This window comes from Passer domesticus, chromosome 7 (genome assembly GCF_036417665.1).
Source record: "Passer domesticus isolate bPasDom1 chromosome 7, bPasDom1.hap1, whole genome shotgun sequence".
NCBI classification, from domain to species: Eukaryota; Metazoa; Chordata; class Aves; order Passeriformes; family Passeridae; genus Passer; species Passer domesticus.
In genome coordinates, this window is record NC_087480.1 from 16,434,122 (window position 1) to 16,449,783 (window position 15,662).

Here is a 15,662-nt window from a genome sequence, read left to right on the forward strand (position 1 = left end):
CGTTCCCCATTCCCAGTTCCCCGTTCCCAGTCTCTCCCCATTTGCAGTTCCCCATTCCCAGTTCCCCATTCCCAGTCTCTCCCCATTCCCAGTCTCTCCCCGTTCCCAGTCTCTCCCCATTTGCAGTTCCCCATTCCCAGTTTCCCGTTCCCAGTCTCTCCCCGTTCCCAGTCTCTCCCCGTTCCCAGTCTCTCCCCATTCCCAGTTCCCCATTCCCAGTCTCTCCCCATTCCCAGTCTCTCCCCATTCCCACTTTCCCGTTCCCAGTCTCTCCCACGTTCCCAGTCTCTCCCCATTCCCAGTCTCTCCCCATTCCCACTTTCCCGTTCCCAGTTCCCCATTCCCAGTTCCCCATTCCCAGTCTCTCCCCATTCCCAGTTTCCCGTTCCCAGTCTCTCCCCGTTCCCAGTCTCTCCCCGTTCCCAGTCTCTCCCCATTCCCAGTTCCCCATTCCCAGTCTCTCCCCATTCCCAGTCTCTCCCCATTCCCAGTTCCCCATTCCCAGTCTCTCCCCATTCCCAGTTCCCCATTCCCAGTCTCTCCCCGTTCCCAGTCTCTCCCCATTCCCAGTTCCCCATTCCCAGTCTCTCCCCATTCCCAGTCTCTCCCCATTCCCAGTTCCCCATTCCCAGTCTCTCCCCATTCCCAGTTCCCCATTCCCAGTCTCTCCCCGTTCCCAGTCTCTCCCCATTCCCAGTTCCCCATTCCCAGTCTCTCCCCATTCCCAGTTCCCCATTCCCAGTCTCTCCCCATTCCCAGTTTCCCGTTCCCAGTCTCTCCCCGTTCCCAGTCTCTCCCCGTTCCCAGTCTCTCCCCATTCCCAGTTCCCCATTCCCAGTCTCTCCCCATTCCCAGTCTCTCCCCATTCCCAGTTCCCCATTCCCAGTCTCTCCCCATTCCCAGTTCCCCATTCCCAGTCTCTCCCCGTTCCCAGTCTCTCCCCATTCCCAGTTCCCCATTCCCAGTCTCTCCCCATTCCCAGTCTCTCCCCATTCCCAGTTCCCCATTCCCAGTCTCTCCCCATTCCCAGTTCCCCATTCCCAGTCTCTCCCCGTTCCCAGTCTCTCCCCATTCCCAGTTCCCCATTCCCAGTCTCTCCCCATTCCCAGTTCCCCATTCCCAGTTCCCCATTCCCACTTTCCCGTTCCCAGTCTTTCCCCGCCTCAGGACCCTCAGTCCCGGCCCGGCAGCGCCCCCTGGCGGCCCGCGGCTCACAGCCCCGCCCTGCTCCCCGTCTAGCCCCGCCCCCCGCCTCCGATTGGTGGGAGCGGCCGAGGGGGCGGGCAGAAGCCACGCCCCCGTGATTATTGAGGGGCTGGTGGGGGCCGTGCCAAGATGGCGGCCGGGAGGGGGACAGGGGTGCAGACCGAGCGGCAGCGGAGCGGCGGGGCTGGGCTCCCGCACACCTCGCCCTCTCCTCCTCAGCCCTGGAGGAGACGGGCAGCTCCGGCACCCTCCGCCTCACCGGCATGCAGCTGCGCGGCCAGCCCAGCAGCGACAGCGCGGCAGCAGGTGAGGGGCCGCGGCAGTGGCGGCGCTGGGGACGGGCGGTGCGGGGCCGTGAGGGGCGGCAGCGCTGGGTGAGCCCCTGGGCGGCAGGGAGGGCTGCGGGGGGACCCGGGAGCGGCCGAGGAGCGGGCCCCGCTGTGTGAGGGCAGCGGGGACAGCGGCGGCTCGGCCTCTGGGGGCTCTCCCTGCGGCAGCGGGGCGGGCTCGGCAGTGTTGGGTCATTAGTCTGGTCATTAGTCTGGTTATTAGTGGGCTCTGTCGCCGCACTGATGAGGGGCTCCCCTTCTCCGCGTGTGGGGATGGGGCCTGCAGGGTGTGCAGCGTGAGGGGAGCCCGGGGCAGTCGGAGCCCCGAGCCCAGGTGGGCTCGGACCTGCGGGCTGTGGATCCCTGCCGTGAAGCTGTCCCGGTCTGTCCTTCTCGGCTCAGCAGGAACACGCTCCAGGTGCCGATGTGAGGGATGTGTGATGGTAAAAGCAAACCTTGGACAGCTGCACAAGCAGGATAAAGTAAAGCCACCCCATACACATCACTCTGCTAGTGGGAAAGCCCAAATGAGCAAATTTCTTGATAACGTGCACGGAAAGAGCTCTTCACATAACACCAAATGAAATTCTGGAAAAAGGAATCGTTACTGAGTGCTAGTTATTTAAGTAATTTTTCCAAATATTTCCCAACAGATGGATGTTCGTGGAGAAGGAAAGCTGCCAGGGATGAGAAGATCACTGTTGAAGCAGGGCACACTGCAAACATGATGTGCTCTTTCATGCTTGAAGCTGGGTAAACCTCCCTGCCTCAGCAGGTGGAAAGTGAAACCCAGGCCTGGAGCAATTCTGGTGGCTCATCCCCAGGTGGTGCTCCCCACTCCTCAGAAGCTCATGGCACTTTTGGGCTTTGCTCTCTTTGTTTTGGTGATCTCAGTACCACATTTACACTGAAGTGTGGCCCAAGAGCCCCGGGGCAGCTCAGAATAAATATCCTGCTCAGGTCCAAGAGCCCCGGGACAGCTCAGAATAAATACCCTGCTCAGGTCCAAGAGCCCTGGGGCAGCTCAGAATATCCTGCTCAGGTCCAAGAGCCCTGGGGCAGTTCAGAATCCTGCTCTTGCTGAGGACACTCAGTGGGTTGGGGCTGGGCCCTGCCTGGAGCAGAGAAGGATGGGATTGCAAGGAGCTTCCTTCCAAAGTGGGAGAACACAAGGACCCTGATGAGACAGGCACTGAGACTGTGCCCAGTGCCTGGCAGTCTGCCTCTGTCACAGCTCCAGGGGCACAGTCTGCTCCTGCAGCCCCTCCCTCTCTGCCTGTCCCCTGCCCCTGGGATCTGCATTTCCTGAAAATAAATGGAATTTCACCCTTCCAAAGTTTGCCTCAAAGTGACAGAGGAAAAGCTTAATAAAAATGCCAAGGTCACATTTTCCTTGCCTCCTAAAATAATGTGACAGATCCAATATCTGCATTATTAACTATGAGTGTGAGCTTGTTTTCTTTTTACCTGTTTTCTTTTTGCTTTCTGATTTACCTGGGGCTGTTTTTCTTGTGCTGCACAAGCACATGGCTGCAGCCACTCCTGAGCCTGTGGGCAGCAGCTCTCTGGGACCAGCAGTTATTTATTGTCTTGGCTAAAGGTGCCCTCTCACTGCAGAAAATAGCTGTGTGAATGCTCCTCTCTTGGCAAACATTTCATTCTGACAAAAGCCTCAGTGTTTTGCAGAAAAATCCCTTTGCAAAGGACATTGATTGCTCTGCTTTGAACTGGAGCAATCCTGGACAGGCTGAGCAGGGACAAGCAGGATTTCTCCCAACAGCCCCACTGTCCTCACCTGCCATTGGCAGTCCAAGAAAAGGCTGCAAAATGTCACCAAAATCTTCCAGGAAATTATTTAGCAGCAATAATACTTTTTAAAAAAGCAAATTTTGATGGAGATGTCATTTCATGCAGCAGATCACTTTGGTTTGTAGGTAAAAGCTAGTGGAACAGAGTGTGTGATCACTTGGTGTTAGAAAAAAACCCTCAAAAATAGCATGTGTGGCAAATTAGCTGCACTAACTGAGGTATCAAAGACAGTTACTGATGGGGTAATTTGGGTTATTTAAGTCTGTTCTGGGAAAATGAGGATTAGGAAGAGGCATAATTAAAATATGCAAAGCCAAGGGGAATAGAGAATAGATATTAAGTCACTTTAAATTAGTAATTCATGAGAGGGTGGAAGGGAGAGAAATGGATGAAATTATGCTCTGAAAGGGCCCTGATATTCCATTGTTGCAGAGAGAAAAGCTATTCAGAGCCCAAGCACATCTTCTGTGCACACAGAAATTGGAGAGGGGAAGGATTGAGGAGCTGTCTGTCCACTGAGGGAGCTGATCCTGCAGGCTTCCCTCACATCCAGGGAATATGTTTTGGCAGGGCATCAGGAGTTTTCCAAGCTCTGTGTTCTGTACAGTGACAGCAGAGCTACAGGGGCTGGACCAGGAGAGTCCTTAGCACCTCAGTTAGGACTGTGAGAGGCAGTCTTTCCCCAGTGGTCCCTGGTGTGCTGAAAATTAATTCCATCAGGATGGGGTTTACCCTCTAATCAGACAGCAGAGACCATTTCAGCAAGATGTTTTTGTTACTGAGCATCAAAAGTCCAGTGCAAAGCTCCTGAAGGCACTGTTTTGTCTACCAATAGAGAAGAGTTTTGTTATGGAATAAAAGAATCACCAGCAAATGAGTTTAGCCTTAAATCCTTCCTCCATGGAAGCACACAGTTGATTTCCAGGTGAGTTCCATACAGAAATAGCTTTGCATCAGGAGGAAGGTTGACATCTCAATGCCATGAAGGGATGCCAGGCTCCAGAATGAGCAAAATTGAGCATCCAGCTGCTCCAGAAGCAGCCTGGGACCGTTCCACAGAGTGTGAACGTGCAGCTGCTGCCACTGTGATGTCAGGGCCCGCTGGGGTGTCGCTGAAGGGTTGGCAAGTCCCCACAGTGCCAACAGACCCTGCCATTCCTGTGATCCAGAGCTCCTAATGCCCCCTTCTCCTGGCATTCCAGGAGGATCCTCCTCCTCCAGGAGTTCTCAGCGGGCTGCCTGCAAACCAGCGAGGTTTTTCGCTGGCTTTTGGGTTATGCTGCTCTGTGAGTTCTAGCACAAGCCTGCAGAAATGATCCCGCAAGTCGGTGCCACGGCGTGCGACTTTCTGTCTGCCGCCTCTGCGGTGTATTTTTATCCAGATAAACCCTGGCTGGTGACAGCTCATCTGGGCAGTAAGTAGTGCTTTGCCTGAGGTGCAGCATATCTGGCTTTGGGATCACTGTGCTCTTTCTTCTCTCCCTTAGGATCTGAGCTGAATTTGGAGCAGCAATGACAGTCAGATGGCATTGGTTTGGTACAGCTCCTGTCAACAGCTTCTGCTAAAAGGGGTGTCTCAGTGGGGACAGCATTTGGAATGTGGGGAGCCCTGTGGGGGTTCCATGCCCTACACACAACAGTCTGGGGAGTCTCTATTTCCCTCCTTTTGCTGCTTCAGCCAACTTCCAAAATGCAGACTGAAGAGCTTGTCAGAAATGCTTCTAAAAACTGTGCAATTATCTTCAGAACTGAGGGAAAACATCTTTTTTTTTCCCCCATAATGAAAGGATTTGACTAACAACCTGTGCTAAAATAGAGACGACCTTCATGAGGAATTGTAACTTCCCAACAGTGTGTGAGGAGCCCAGGAGCTGTTCCTGTGCAGTGTTAGAATAGAATTCACATGGCTAAGGGGATTTTGGGAAAGCTTTTCTAGGGAAGCATTTTCAGCAAGCTAAAAAGAACCAACATATGCATTTTAATAATTAAAAAAAAAAAAAAAAGGGAAACTTTAGCTCTTGGGCAGAGCAGAATCATTGACTATTAAAGAGCAATTTACATTTTCTTGGCTGAGTTTCTATTTATTTAATGGTGAAACAACACAAAAAATAGACGGAAAAATGAAGAAAAAAAATCTGGTATTTTGTCCTGTTCTGTGGCTTACTATAGAAATGAACTGTTGCTCCTGCAGGGATGTTGTCAAATAAAATGCTCTTATTTGGGCTGACTTGTTCCATGGGGGATGCCCCACAAGAGGCAGCTTTCTAACAGCATCTGGTTCATCTTCTCTTGCCCACTGCAGATCTGGTCATCCAGTTATCCAGAGGTGGATACATGACAGCCCCTCCTTTGGTGAGTGGGAAAGGAACCTTTGACATTCCTCGAGTTTAAGAGCTGTGGAGGAAGTGGTGAATGAGCTTTGCCTGCTCCAACAGCGTGCCAGCCTGAAAAAATGTCCATGTCTGGTTTTGCAGCAGCAGCAAAGCAGTCCCTGGCTGTTTCCTCAATTTCTGTTCAAAGCTTTTAAACGGATGAAAGTCTGGATTTGCAGGGGGAAGATTGTGGGTTTAGCCATGGTGGAATATCTAATTCACAGCCATTTTCAATACTGTATAATTGCCCCATTTTAATTTAGTTTTACCAACTTAGAATTCCCTTTCTAGCAAGTCTCATGATTTATCTTTAGTACAGCTGGATATATAGGTGAACATAAATAAGTTTATAATTGATTATGTAACTCACTGGAGCCATTGAAAGGAAGTTTTAAATAACAATCCACACTAATAAATGTTGGGTTGATATAACAAACCTAGAGAGAGAAATGACATCCACTGTACTATTAGCCAAATTTATTAGGGTTAATATTAAACATTTTAAATAGAGCACCAGTGAGGTGTGAAGGTGTAGAATGGTGCCTTTGATTTGCTTCAGTTCTCTGAGTGGCCTTTCTGACAGCTTTAAAGCAGTTGGGAAACAGCAAATTTGGGGCAACTTGATGTAATGCTCTGCCCTTCCAGAGCAGAAGATGGGGCTGTTTCAACCCCCCATAATTTATAGATATTTCAGTTGTACTGTGACATGTGCAACAGAGATCTGAGGCTGTAGGACCACGTGCATGTCTAGATCAATTTCTGATGTCAAAGCAGCTGAATGTTGTGTTTATCTATCAAACCTCCCAAGTGGCAGAAGGGAGACTCTCACTCCTGTCCCCAGGCCACAACACTGCCACCAGGACCTCAGCTGGCTCCTTCCCTTCCTGGACAAGAGGATAACGTGAAGGAGGTGGATGAGGAACATGCAGCTGTCACCTCAGGAGAGTCAGTGAGTGCCAGCTTTGGTTACCATTGGTGCAATTCAGAGTTTCTGCTCAGCCAGCAGCTGCCATTCACAGCTGGAGGTGCTGAGGGCTGGGGTCCTGCCATGACGTTGTGCTTCACCCTGGAAAATTTGGGTTGAACTTCCCCTTTAGTCATCAGTTGCAGGATACAGGGGAAATTTCAGGATACAGGAGAAATTGTCTCTTGGATGTACATGCCCCTCTGCACAGATTATTTGAGAAAATCCATGCAAATTGAACACGAAACTGGCCATGAACTTGTTTTGGTTTTGTTCATTCAGTTTGTGATGTGGACAGCAAAAAGCAGTTTAAGAGCACTGGATATGGCTGACAGGCATCTTCCTCAGGGTTTGCATTTGGAATAGAAACTCAGGGGATCCCTGCCTGCTCCCTTCCTGACATTAATTTCTCACCACAGATCCACACGAGCTCTCTGCTGGGAGCTGAAGATGCAGATGATGAGACATTTCTCATGTCTGACACCCTCAGCAGAAGCTCGGGCGCTCTGGACAAACCCAGGGTCCGGCCGCAGAAGAAAGTCCACGTGATAGAGGAAGTGCTGGAACAACTGAGTACGTGTGGTGTGCCTTGTCTGGGGTGTGTGTCCCAGCCTCAGCTGCACCACAGGGACACGGGGAGCAGGAATTCCTGTGTCCCTGGGCATTCTGGGCATTCCTCAGGGCAGCTCAGACTGGGTTCAGTTTCCCTATGCTTCCATCTGTGCTGAAGGCAAAAGCAGGGATGGTTTCTGATTCAGCAGAAGGTGCTTTGACCTAATGAACTACTGAACTCCTGAGTACTGATGGCCAAATCAAGCAGGATATTTGGGCTCCTAAATTCTCTTTAGTCTGCTGACAAGTCATTGGAGCAAAAATACTTCACAGCAATCTACCAGATTGAAGACAAGCAGTGTGGTCCTTCAAATGGCACAGGCAAGGTTATCATCAGAATTTAGCCTGGTAACCCATGATGAGGGTCTGGATCCTAAAGCTCCATCATTATTGATTATAATATGAGATGCTGTTCTTGAAAATCCTAAGGACAATCCTTTGGTGAACTGCTGAAAGTTGGGAAGGTCCCCTTCTCTCCTGGAAACACTTTGCACTGTTTCTTAAAAATGAATCCCAGAACCCAAGGTGCATTTAATCTTCAGAAATATTAAACCTTTTGTTGAATCACACAGAGGGTTTATTCCTGGGAAAATAAAAGCTGTGTTGTTTTAGCTCTCCTAAATGTTTGTAGAAAACAAATTCATGCTTTGGTACCTGGTCTTTCCCGATTTCTGTCTCCTGTGCATATTTCTCCAGGTGCTTTGTTTCCTGTCAAGGTAACTCTTCAAAGCACTCTAGAAAATCAGAAAATCCATGGAGCCATCTGTGCTTTGGGGCTGCCTCTGTTGCTGTTGTTGTCCACAGAGGGCTCACAGGCAGTGGGGCTGCATTTCCCATCTGCTGGAGGGTGGTGTCTGTCTGAAGTGAGCATCCTGCATTTCGTTTCTTTCAGGGGGCATTGTGAACGAGGGGGACCCTAAGACCAAATACACTGAATTTGTTCAAGTTGGCCAAGGGTAAGTCCCTCCCAGTTACTCCTACAAGACCATGGGCTGGGCATTTTGCTGCTGTAATATCAAGTGTGAATCCATGCAAGCTCCAAACATGATGTGGGTTTAGATCCTCCCATCTCAGTAGAGGTCAAAATTAATAATTATGGTCAGAAGGGGTTGTCAAAGAAATCTTGACACTGGCAGTGCCTCACCTGCAACAAGGAGGAGATCTGAAAAATCTCCCATCCCTCAAACCTTATTGCCTAAAAGAGCACCTTACCACCCCACAGCTGTCAGACAAAAGTTCTCAATAACATTTATTTCAAATATTTTGCTTAAAAAATATTTGGTAATCTGGATTATAACCACATAGTTTAGCAATTGAAACCAGAGATGAAATAATAAACTCTCACACTGTCATAGAAAAACCCATCCTTTGTAGTCTGCAGCATGCATTCCCTGGGAAAAAATACACACACAAAAAGGAAAAAACCCAACACAACAAGGCAAAATAGAAAAAAAATTAAATATTTGTCAGTTTTTGTAGGCACACCCTCCCCCTGGTCTTAGGTTTTGAAGGTCTGTGTGCCAGCTCTTTTTCTTCAGTTTTCTTCTCAGTTTTCCCTTGGACACTCTGCATGACAGAGGGCTGCTGTGCTGCTTTGAAGAATAGATGAACCAAGGTGTTTTAAAACACTTCATGCAGCGGAGATCTCCTGTCTGGGCTGGCTTTTACTCCCAGCACCTGAACTGCTTCTCCTTTCTTCACTGCTCTTTTGTTTCCAGGGGTTTCGGGACTGTTTACAAAGCCACGGACCCAGCCACAGGAGATGTGGTGAGTGCCAGCACCCCCAGCACACTGTGCAGCTCTTCAGGGCCTTCCCCTCTGCTGGCAGCTCTGCTGGAGCTTTGGGTGCCCAGTGGAGCTTCCCTGCACAGCCTGTTCCTCGAGCACAGAGCAGTGACAGCTGCAAAACTCATTCTGGACAGACTTTGTTCCTGCTCAGTTCCAGAAAGAATGCAGGATGGGCAGTGGTGTCTTTCAGTGAGGAACATAATTAAGGCTTAAAATACCAGAAAGTTATTTCTCTAGAAACCCAGAAAACAATTGCAAATCTGAACTATGCAGTTCAGATTGCTCATAGAGTAGCAAAATCAAAGTTCAAGAACTGAGAAATGTGGGATTGTATTATTTTTGTGTGTGTAACTGCTATGATCTTTTAGGGTGGGATTTTATCCATCATGTATGCATGTGTTTGCTTTGTTGTTCAACCAAGACCAGCAGCAGTGGCTGAAATAATGGCCAAACCCCATAGAATTGCTGAAGGATTCCCAGCTGTTTTGATATATTTTCACAGTCACAAAATCCTGCTTGCAAAACCTGTGTGAATAATAACAGAAGTGATAAACTGAGGCCATCAGGGAAGAATGTGGGTGCAGGGTGATGTCAGAGATCTGTGGATGTTAGTTTAGAGAAATTTTTGCAGAGTTTAGAAGGCAAAATGTCTCTGGCAAGTGTCCTGTAAGTGGCACCCAAGCAAGTGGACAAATCAGCTGTTGTCCTGTCACTTCCTGAGCCCTGGTGTTTGATCACAAGGCACAGAGCAGCTGGCACAGTCCAGCCCCATCACTCCAAAAAGATTCTCTCCATGGTCATTGTGCTCTGTCAAAGCCAGGTGCCCCCAATGCAGCAAATATGTGCTCTGACTCCATGGTTCAGAAGGCTGAACAATTGTTGTATTAAAACTATACTAAAAAGATACTGTACTATACTAAAGAAAACCCATGACTGTCTCCAGACAGTCAGACACAGCTTTGAGTGATTGGCTAATCACTCAAAACAACTTTCTCCTGTGTCCAATTAACAAATCACTTCAGGTAAACAATCTCCATAACACATTCCACATGTGCAAAAACAGGAGCAGTGAATGGAGATCAGAATTGTTTTCTCTTCTTCTCTCTGTGCTTCTCCCTGCTTTCCCAGGTAAAATCCTTGGGAAGTTGTGCCTGCTGCTCTCTGTGAAGAGAGCTGTGGCCATAGTGCTCTCCTGCAGCAGAACTCTGGGCTCCACGGGCTCCACTTTCATTCCAGGTGGCCCTCAAGAAGATGCCTCTCCGCAAACGGAGCAGGAAGGAACTCATCGTCAACGAGATCCAGGTCATGAAGGAAAACAGGCATCCCAATATTGTCAATTATATAGACAGGTGAGTGCTTCACACACAGTGAGTCTGTTCACACACAGCAAGACAAAGGTTTAAAAACCTCTCTGGGCAGTGGCAGAACATGGAGCTCTTTCTTATTTCTCTGTTCATCTCCAATTGATGGAAGGAGATGGCCTTGGGTCTCCATTAATCTTTTCTGGTGTATGTAGCTGGAAACCTCATTTCAGAACCTGAATGTGCCATGTCTTACTGAAACAACAGCCTGTCAGTTCATTACCTCTGTGTTGTTTTGGGGTTTGGTTTTTAGGTTGATCATATTTTCTATGCCTTAACAATAAGTGCTGATAAACCATCATAGAAATTATTTCCCTTGGGCTGTTCCCACCATTTTCCATTGCTGTGGAATCCAGGAAGACTAAATTTTCATTTGTAGAACCACATAATTTGCCAGTTTAACATAGTTTTCCTTGTTTCTGACTGTATTTTATGCAGTGTTTTCCAAATGGTTGGCCAACATCTGTTCTCAGTGGTGCAGAGCCTCCTCCCATAGGTAACTCTGGATTGTGTTGCCTTGTTCCTGCAGTGAATGCTGGAACTGATAAATTAAGATAATGACTCAGTTGATGGCAAGTGTCCTGGTTCCAGACTGATCTCTGCTGTTACTAAACTGCATTTTTCATTTAATTTCTCATGAGCCTTTCTCATTTAGACTGCACAGGTTCCAAATAATCTGTCACCTACAAGGAATGTCTCTCCATTTCATTCTGCCTCCATTTACAAGTGACCTGGAAACAAAACTCCCCTGCAGTCTTTCCACAAGGTAATTTAGCTGTGTACATTCATACATTCATCTCCATGCCTTGGTTTTCTTCTCTCAGCTACCTGGTGAACGAAGATCTGTGGCTCGTGATGGAATATGTGGATGGAGGCACTTTAACCAGCGTTCTTGTCCAAGTCTTAATGGAGGAAAGAATTATAGCTGCTATCAGCAGGGAGGTGAGGGACCCTGCTTGTGCTTCCAATGGCTTGGACAGGTTGGGACAGGAGTGGCTTCGTGTTCACAGCTTTGTTTCAGATATGAAATGTAAAATAAAAGGGTGTATTTAGTTTGAATAGACAGGTGTCTATTAAGGAAGGCAGGAGCTCTCTTGAAATGGAAAATGTGAATCCCCTCTCTCTGAATTATTATGATTTTGAAATTAAGAGGCTCTCAGGTAAAGATATGGGAAAGGGAATAACAGTTATTTATTAGGAAAGTTAAAAATACAGATGCAATAGTACACTGCCAACGGAACCACAGGTAGTGGAGGACAGAAAACAGGCAAAGTCTTGGAAAAGATGGGGTCACTCACAAAGACACATTTTTTGTAAGAAATGGACTTAAAGAAGCCTCAAAAAGCCCTGCCACAAAATCACAAAATGTGCCTAGATCCACACCTCTATTCCCTATGGCTCTTCTCCCTTAACAGGATTTCCTTTTGTCACAAGATTTGACTAGGAAAAAATCCCATTTTTGTGAGGTGCTGTGAACTGTTTTTATTACTTGTAATAACCATCCCAGATCTGAGTATTCTTGTAATGCAATGCCATGCAGCAGAGAACCTGTCCACTTTATAGCTTTGCTCTCAATATTTGTTACTCATTGTTTTCTCATCTAAATGTACATTTGCAAGATGTGTGTCCACCTAAGACAAAGGGCATCTAAGTGAGCCTCCTGCCAACACAACTGCATTTCCTATACCCTGTTATTATACACTTTTGTCATAGTCTCTTTTAAAATTTATTTAACATTCTAAACTTTGCCTCATTAAACTGGAGCATGTCTGCACTGCATTCTTGGCCTGTAAAAGCAAACATGCTGGTGGCGGAATTTTAAACTAACAACAAATTAAAACAGAGCCTCATTTCGCACAGCCCTCAGCTTAAAAGGAGAGCATTGCACCCCAAGTGGTGTTTGCTTCTGAAAAGTGACTAATGTGCTGCTTAATGTGCTGTTGAGGCCAAAATAAAACCTCTGTCATGCAGCCTCCCACAAAAATGATACAATTCATAATGGAGGGAGAGATGTTTTCCTTTTTGACAAACCCTCCTTTATCACCCGGATGGAGAGAGCAGAACCACTGCAGCCATTCTGGCTGGGTTAGCAATGGACAGTCTAGATCAACAACTGGTGTTTCACCTAGAAATTCCATCTTTTAGACCCATTTCCTTTTCTTGTGTGATGAAATGAGATTAACTTCTACCGTCATGGGTTTTGTCTCAGTGCCTCAAAGCCCTGGATTTCCTTCATTCAAAGAATGTGATTCACAGAGATGTCAAAAGTGACAATATTCTTCTCGGGATGGACGGATCTGTGAAACTGAGTAGGTATTCTTGGTCAGGCACAGCATCCCCCTGTTCTCAGACACAGAGTGAGGAATTCTTGTGCTTGGTTTCACGGTTCAAGCTGGTTTGACAGTACTTTTGTTTTCCTCCTCAGCTGATTTTGGCCTGTGTGCTCAGCTGACCCCGGAGCGGAGCACACGGTGCACAGTGCTTGGCTCTCCTTACTGGGTAGCCCCAGAAATCCTGAAAAAAAAGGGATACGACACCCAAGTGGACATCTGGGCCCTTGGGATTGTGGCCATTGAAATGCTGGAGGGAGAACCTCCATACTTTAAAGAAAGCCCTATCCAGGTAAGGTGCAAACACTGTCAGATACCACTGTCTTGCCAATCTGTGCCATGTTTTGTCTCCCATGAACCAAAATCCCACTCAAATCAGCCTGAAATGGTTCCACCAAGGCCCACTTCTAGAAATGTCTCTGCAGAACATCTCATCAGAGGAGAAGTGACCCGTGCCAGTGCAAAAATGTGCCTTTTTGGCTTCCAGCACTGCTTGAGTTCCTCCTGGTGTGTTTGGTCTCCCTCTGAGCTGGATCTGAGCTGGGAATGACAGCAGCAAGTTTCTCCAATTGGGAAATTATTATGAAAAGCATTACAAGTGTACCTGCAGGCCCAGAAGTCTTTTCAAATTTTGACAGTGCCTTTCAGGGAGGGTCACTGGTTCTAGTGATGCCATAATTATGTATTACCCAAAAAAATTCTAAAAGTGTATTTTAGCAAAGCTATTTGCAGTAAACATATTTTGAAGTTTTCAGTTTTAGATTCTAATTCCTTAAAATGAAATTATGAGTTCTTATACCAAACAAGTGAGGAATAGTGGAGGAATGTATACCAGGATAAAATCTCATGCCTATTAGCTGATACCAGGTTAAATGCTGCACAGTTAATTCCTGAGGAAGACAACTGTTCTGAATATTTCAGTCTTCCACTCTTCTTGAAAAATTTCCCTGACTTACCTTGGAAGGCCACTTTTGGATTGCTTTTGCCTTGTATAAGGCAGCAAACCCAGATGAAGAGAATGATTTCCAGATCCCAGAATATTCTGAGCTGGGAGGGATCACCAAGTCCAGCTCCTGAGTGAATGGCCCATGTGGGAATTGCTGTCACCAGCACTGTGCTCTGACCAGCTGAGCTCCACTCAGGCTCATGATCCTCCCTGCTCTGAGGCTGACAGTCCTGCTGCCTTGCCCTCAAATGCTGACCACAGCCCCTGCGAGGCACCAGGAGCTCTCAGAGAGCCAGCAGGGCCTGTGCTGGAGCTGTGACCCCAGGGATGGTCAGTGGCTGTCCCGTGCTTCCTCTGTCCCCAGGCTCAGCGCCTGATCGCCCGGAACAGGTACCCCCCTCTGAAGATGCCCAGCAAGATGTCAGTTCTGTTCCACGCCTTCCTGCACTCCTGCCTGGACACCGACCCCGGCATCCGCTGGACAGCCAGGCAGCTCCTGCAGGTACAGGCCCAGTGGCTGCAGGGGAAGGTCTCCTCTCCTGTTAATCCCCAGTCTGGGTGCTTTGCAAAGTGGAATCATAGAATAGTTTGGCTTGGAAGGGGCCTTTAAAGTCCATCTGGTCCAACCTCCCTGCCAGGAATGGAGACATCTTCAACTTGATCAGGTTGCTCAGGGCTCCGTCCAACCTGACTTTGGATGTTTTCAGGGATGGGGCATCCAACACCTCTCTGGGCAACCTGTGCCAGTGTTTCACCACCCCCAGCATAAACAGTTTCTTCCTTAGACCTAACCTGAATCTCTCCTCTTTTCATTTAAAACCATTATCCTTTGCCCTTTTGCAACAGGCCCTACTAAAAATGGGTCCCCTTGAAGTTTTGAACGGCTGCAACAAGGTCTCCCTGGGGCTTTCTCTCCTCCAGGCTGAGCAATCCCAGTTCTCTTGGCCCTTTCTCAGAAGAAAGGTGTTCCATCCACCCTCTGACCATTTCTGTGTTGTATTTTGGGAGTGCATTCAGTTTTGGCTGGTGGCAAGAGAGCTGCAGTAGAATGGTGCCAGGTACAGAGGCCCAAAATGGTGTTGGTGGAAGAGGAACCCAGTCCCAGCCCAGCAGTCAGAGATTTGGCCGTTGTTGTCTTGGTGCTGAAATCCTGCACCTCAGTGTCCTTCAGAACAGCACAGCCCTAAATCCTAATGGGATCAACATTCCTTGGAGGTGCTGGAGTTCCCTGTGGAACAGCTTGCACTCATCTTTTCTGACAACTGAAGCAGCCCTACCTTTAGAAAAAAAAGAATCTAAGTGAGTCCTTTGAATTTCCTGAAATGAAAAAAGCCCTAAGGCAGCAAGTGCCATTCCCAGAGTGCTGGCAGGGTCAAAATCCCAGCAAGCTGAAGACCCCTTGATAAATTGATTAATGGGATTACTGGGTCATGTTTGCCTCTGACAGCAAGGTCCTGAATATTAAGACTGAAGTGGAGATGGTCCCCTCAGTCCTATTTATGGGTATTTCTGGTAAGCAGAGGAGTCATGCTTCCTCTTGTGAGAAACTGGCCCTGGAAAGTAACAGTTCCTTTGTTTCTTTTTTCCCCTTTGGGCAGCATCCATTTTTACGAACAGCCATGAGCCTCTCTGTCCTGCCTGACATGATCCGTATAGCCAGGAAACTCTGTAAGGCCATGGAAGCACTCCAGGCCAGCAGTGCCAGCCCAGAGGAAAAGAAGGAATAAAATTTTCACTCCTTTGGGAGATTTGCTCCCTTCTCACACTGGTTCCACAACAACTTCTGAGTTATTGGTTGCTTCTTAAAGATGGAAAGTCCCAATAATGGGAGTTTTGGTATGGTTTGGAAATGGGGAAGGGTCTCCTTCCTCCATCAGCTCCAGACCACGCTGCCTCTGGAATGCCCATGGGCTGGGTTTTGCCCACTTGTGGCACTTCTGGGTGA

The 15,662-nt window shown here is 48.0% G+C and overlaps 1 protein-coding gene across 4 annotated transcripts; it reads left to right on the forward strand.

The window, feature by feature from the left end:
• Positions 1-1,308: 1,308 nt before the first annotated feature.
• Positions 1,309-15,497, forward strand: LOC135304585 (serine/threonine-protein kinase PAK 3-like). 4 transcript variants are annotated; one of them, XM_064427154.1, is made up of 14 exons: positions 1,309-1,512; positions 2,189-2,452; positions 2,539-4,759; positions 5,647-5,696; positions 6,525-6,665; positions 7,100-7,253; positions 8,185-8,248; positions 9,011-9,059; positions 10,317-10,429; positions 11,266-11,383; positions 12,651-12,750; positions 12,867-13,063; positions 14,082-14,219; positions 15,316-15,497. In XM_064427154.1, the coding sequence occupies exons 3-14, from the start codon at positions 4,657-4,659 to the stop codon at positions 15,442-15,444; spliced, it is 1,356 nt and encodes a 451-aa protein (XP_064283224.1). In that variant the 5' UTR covers positions 1,309-1,512; positions 2,189-2,452; positions 2,539-4,656; the 3' UTR covers positions 15,445-15,497. The 4 variants fall into 4 exon arrangements, with proteins under 4 accessions (XP_064283224.1, XP_064283225.1, XP_064283226.1 ...); XM_064427155.1 differs by having other exon boundaries at positions 2,189-4,759; positions 6,531-6,665; XM_064427156.1 differs by having other exon boundaries at positions 2,189-4,759; positions 6,558-6,665.
• The last annotated feature ends 165 nt before the right edge of the window (positions 15,498-15,662 follow it).

Bases quoted from the DNA above. Each gene is read 5' to 3' on its own strand.
- LOC135304585 (XM_064427154.1), top strand. From the start codon at position 4,657: ATGATCCCGCAAGTCGGTGCCACGGCGTGCGACTTTCTGTCTGCCGCC. The intron at 6,666-7,099 runs GTGAGTGCCAGC...TTCTCACCACAG, and splicing joins CTGTCACCTCAGGAGAGTCA to ATCCACACGAGCTCTCTGCT. The intron at 11,384-12,650 runs GTGAGGGACCCT...GTTTTGTCTCAG, and splicing joins TAGCTGCTATCAGCAGGGAG to TGCCTCAAAGCCCTGGATTT.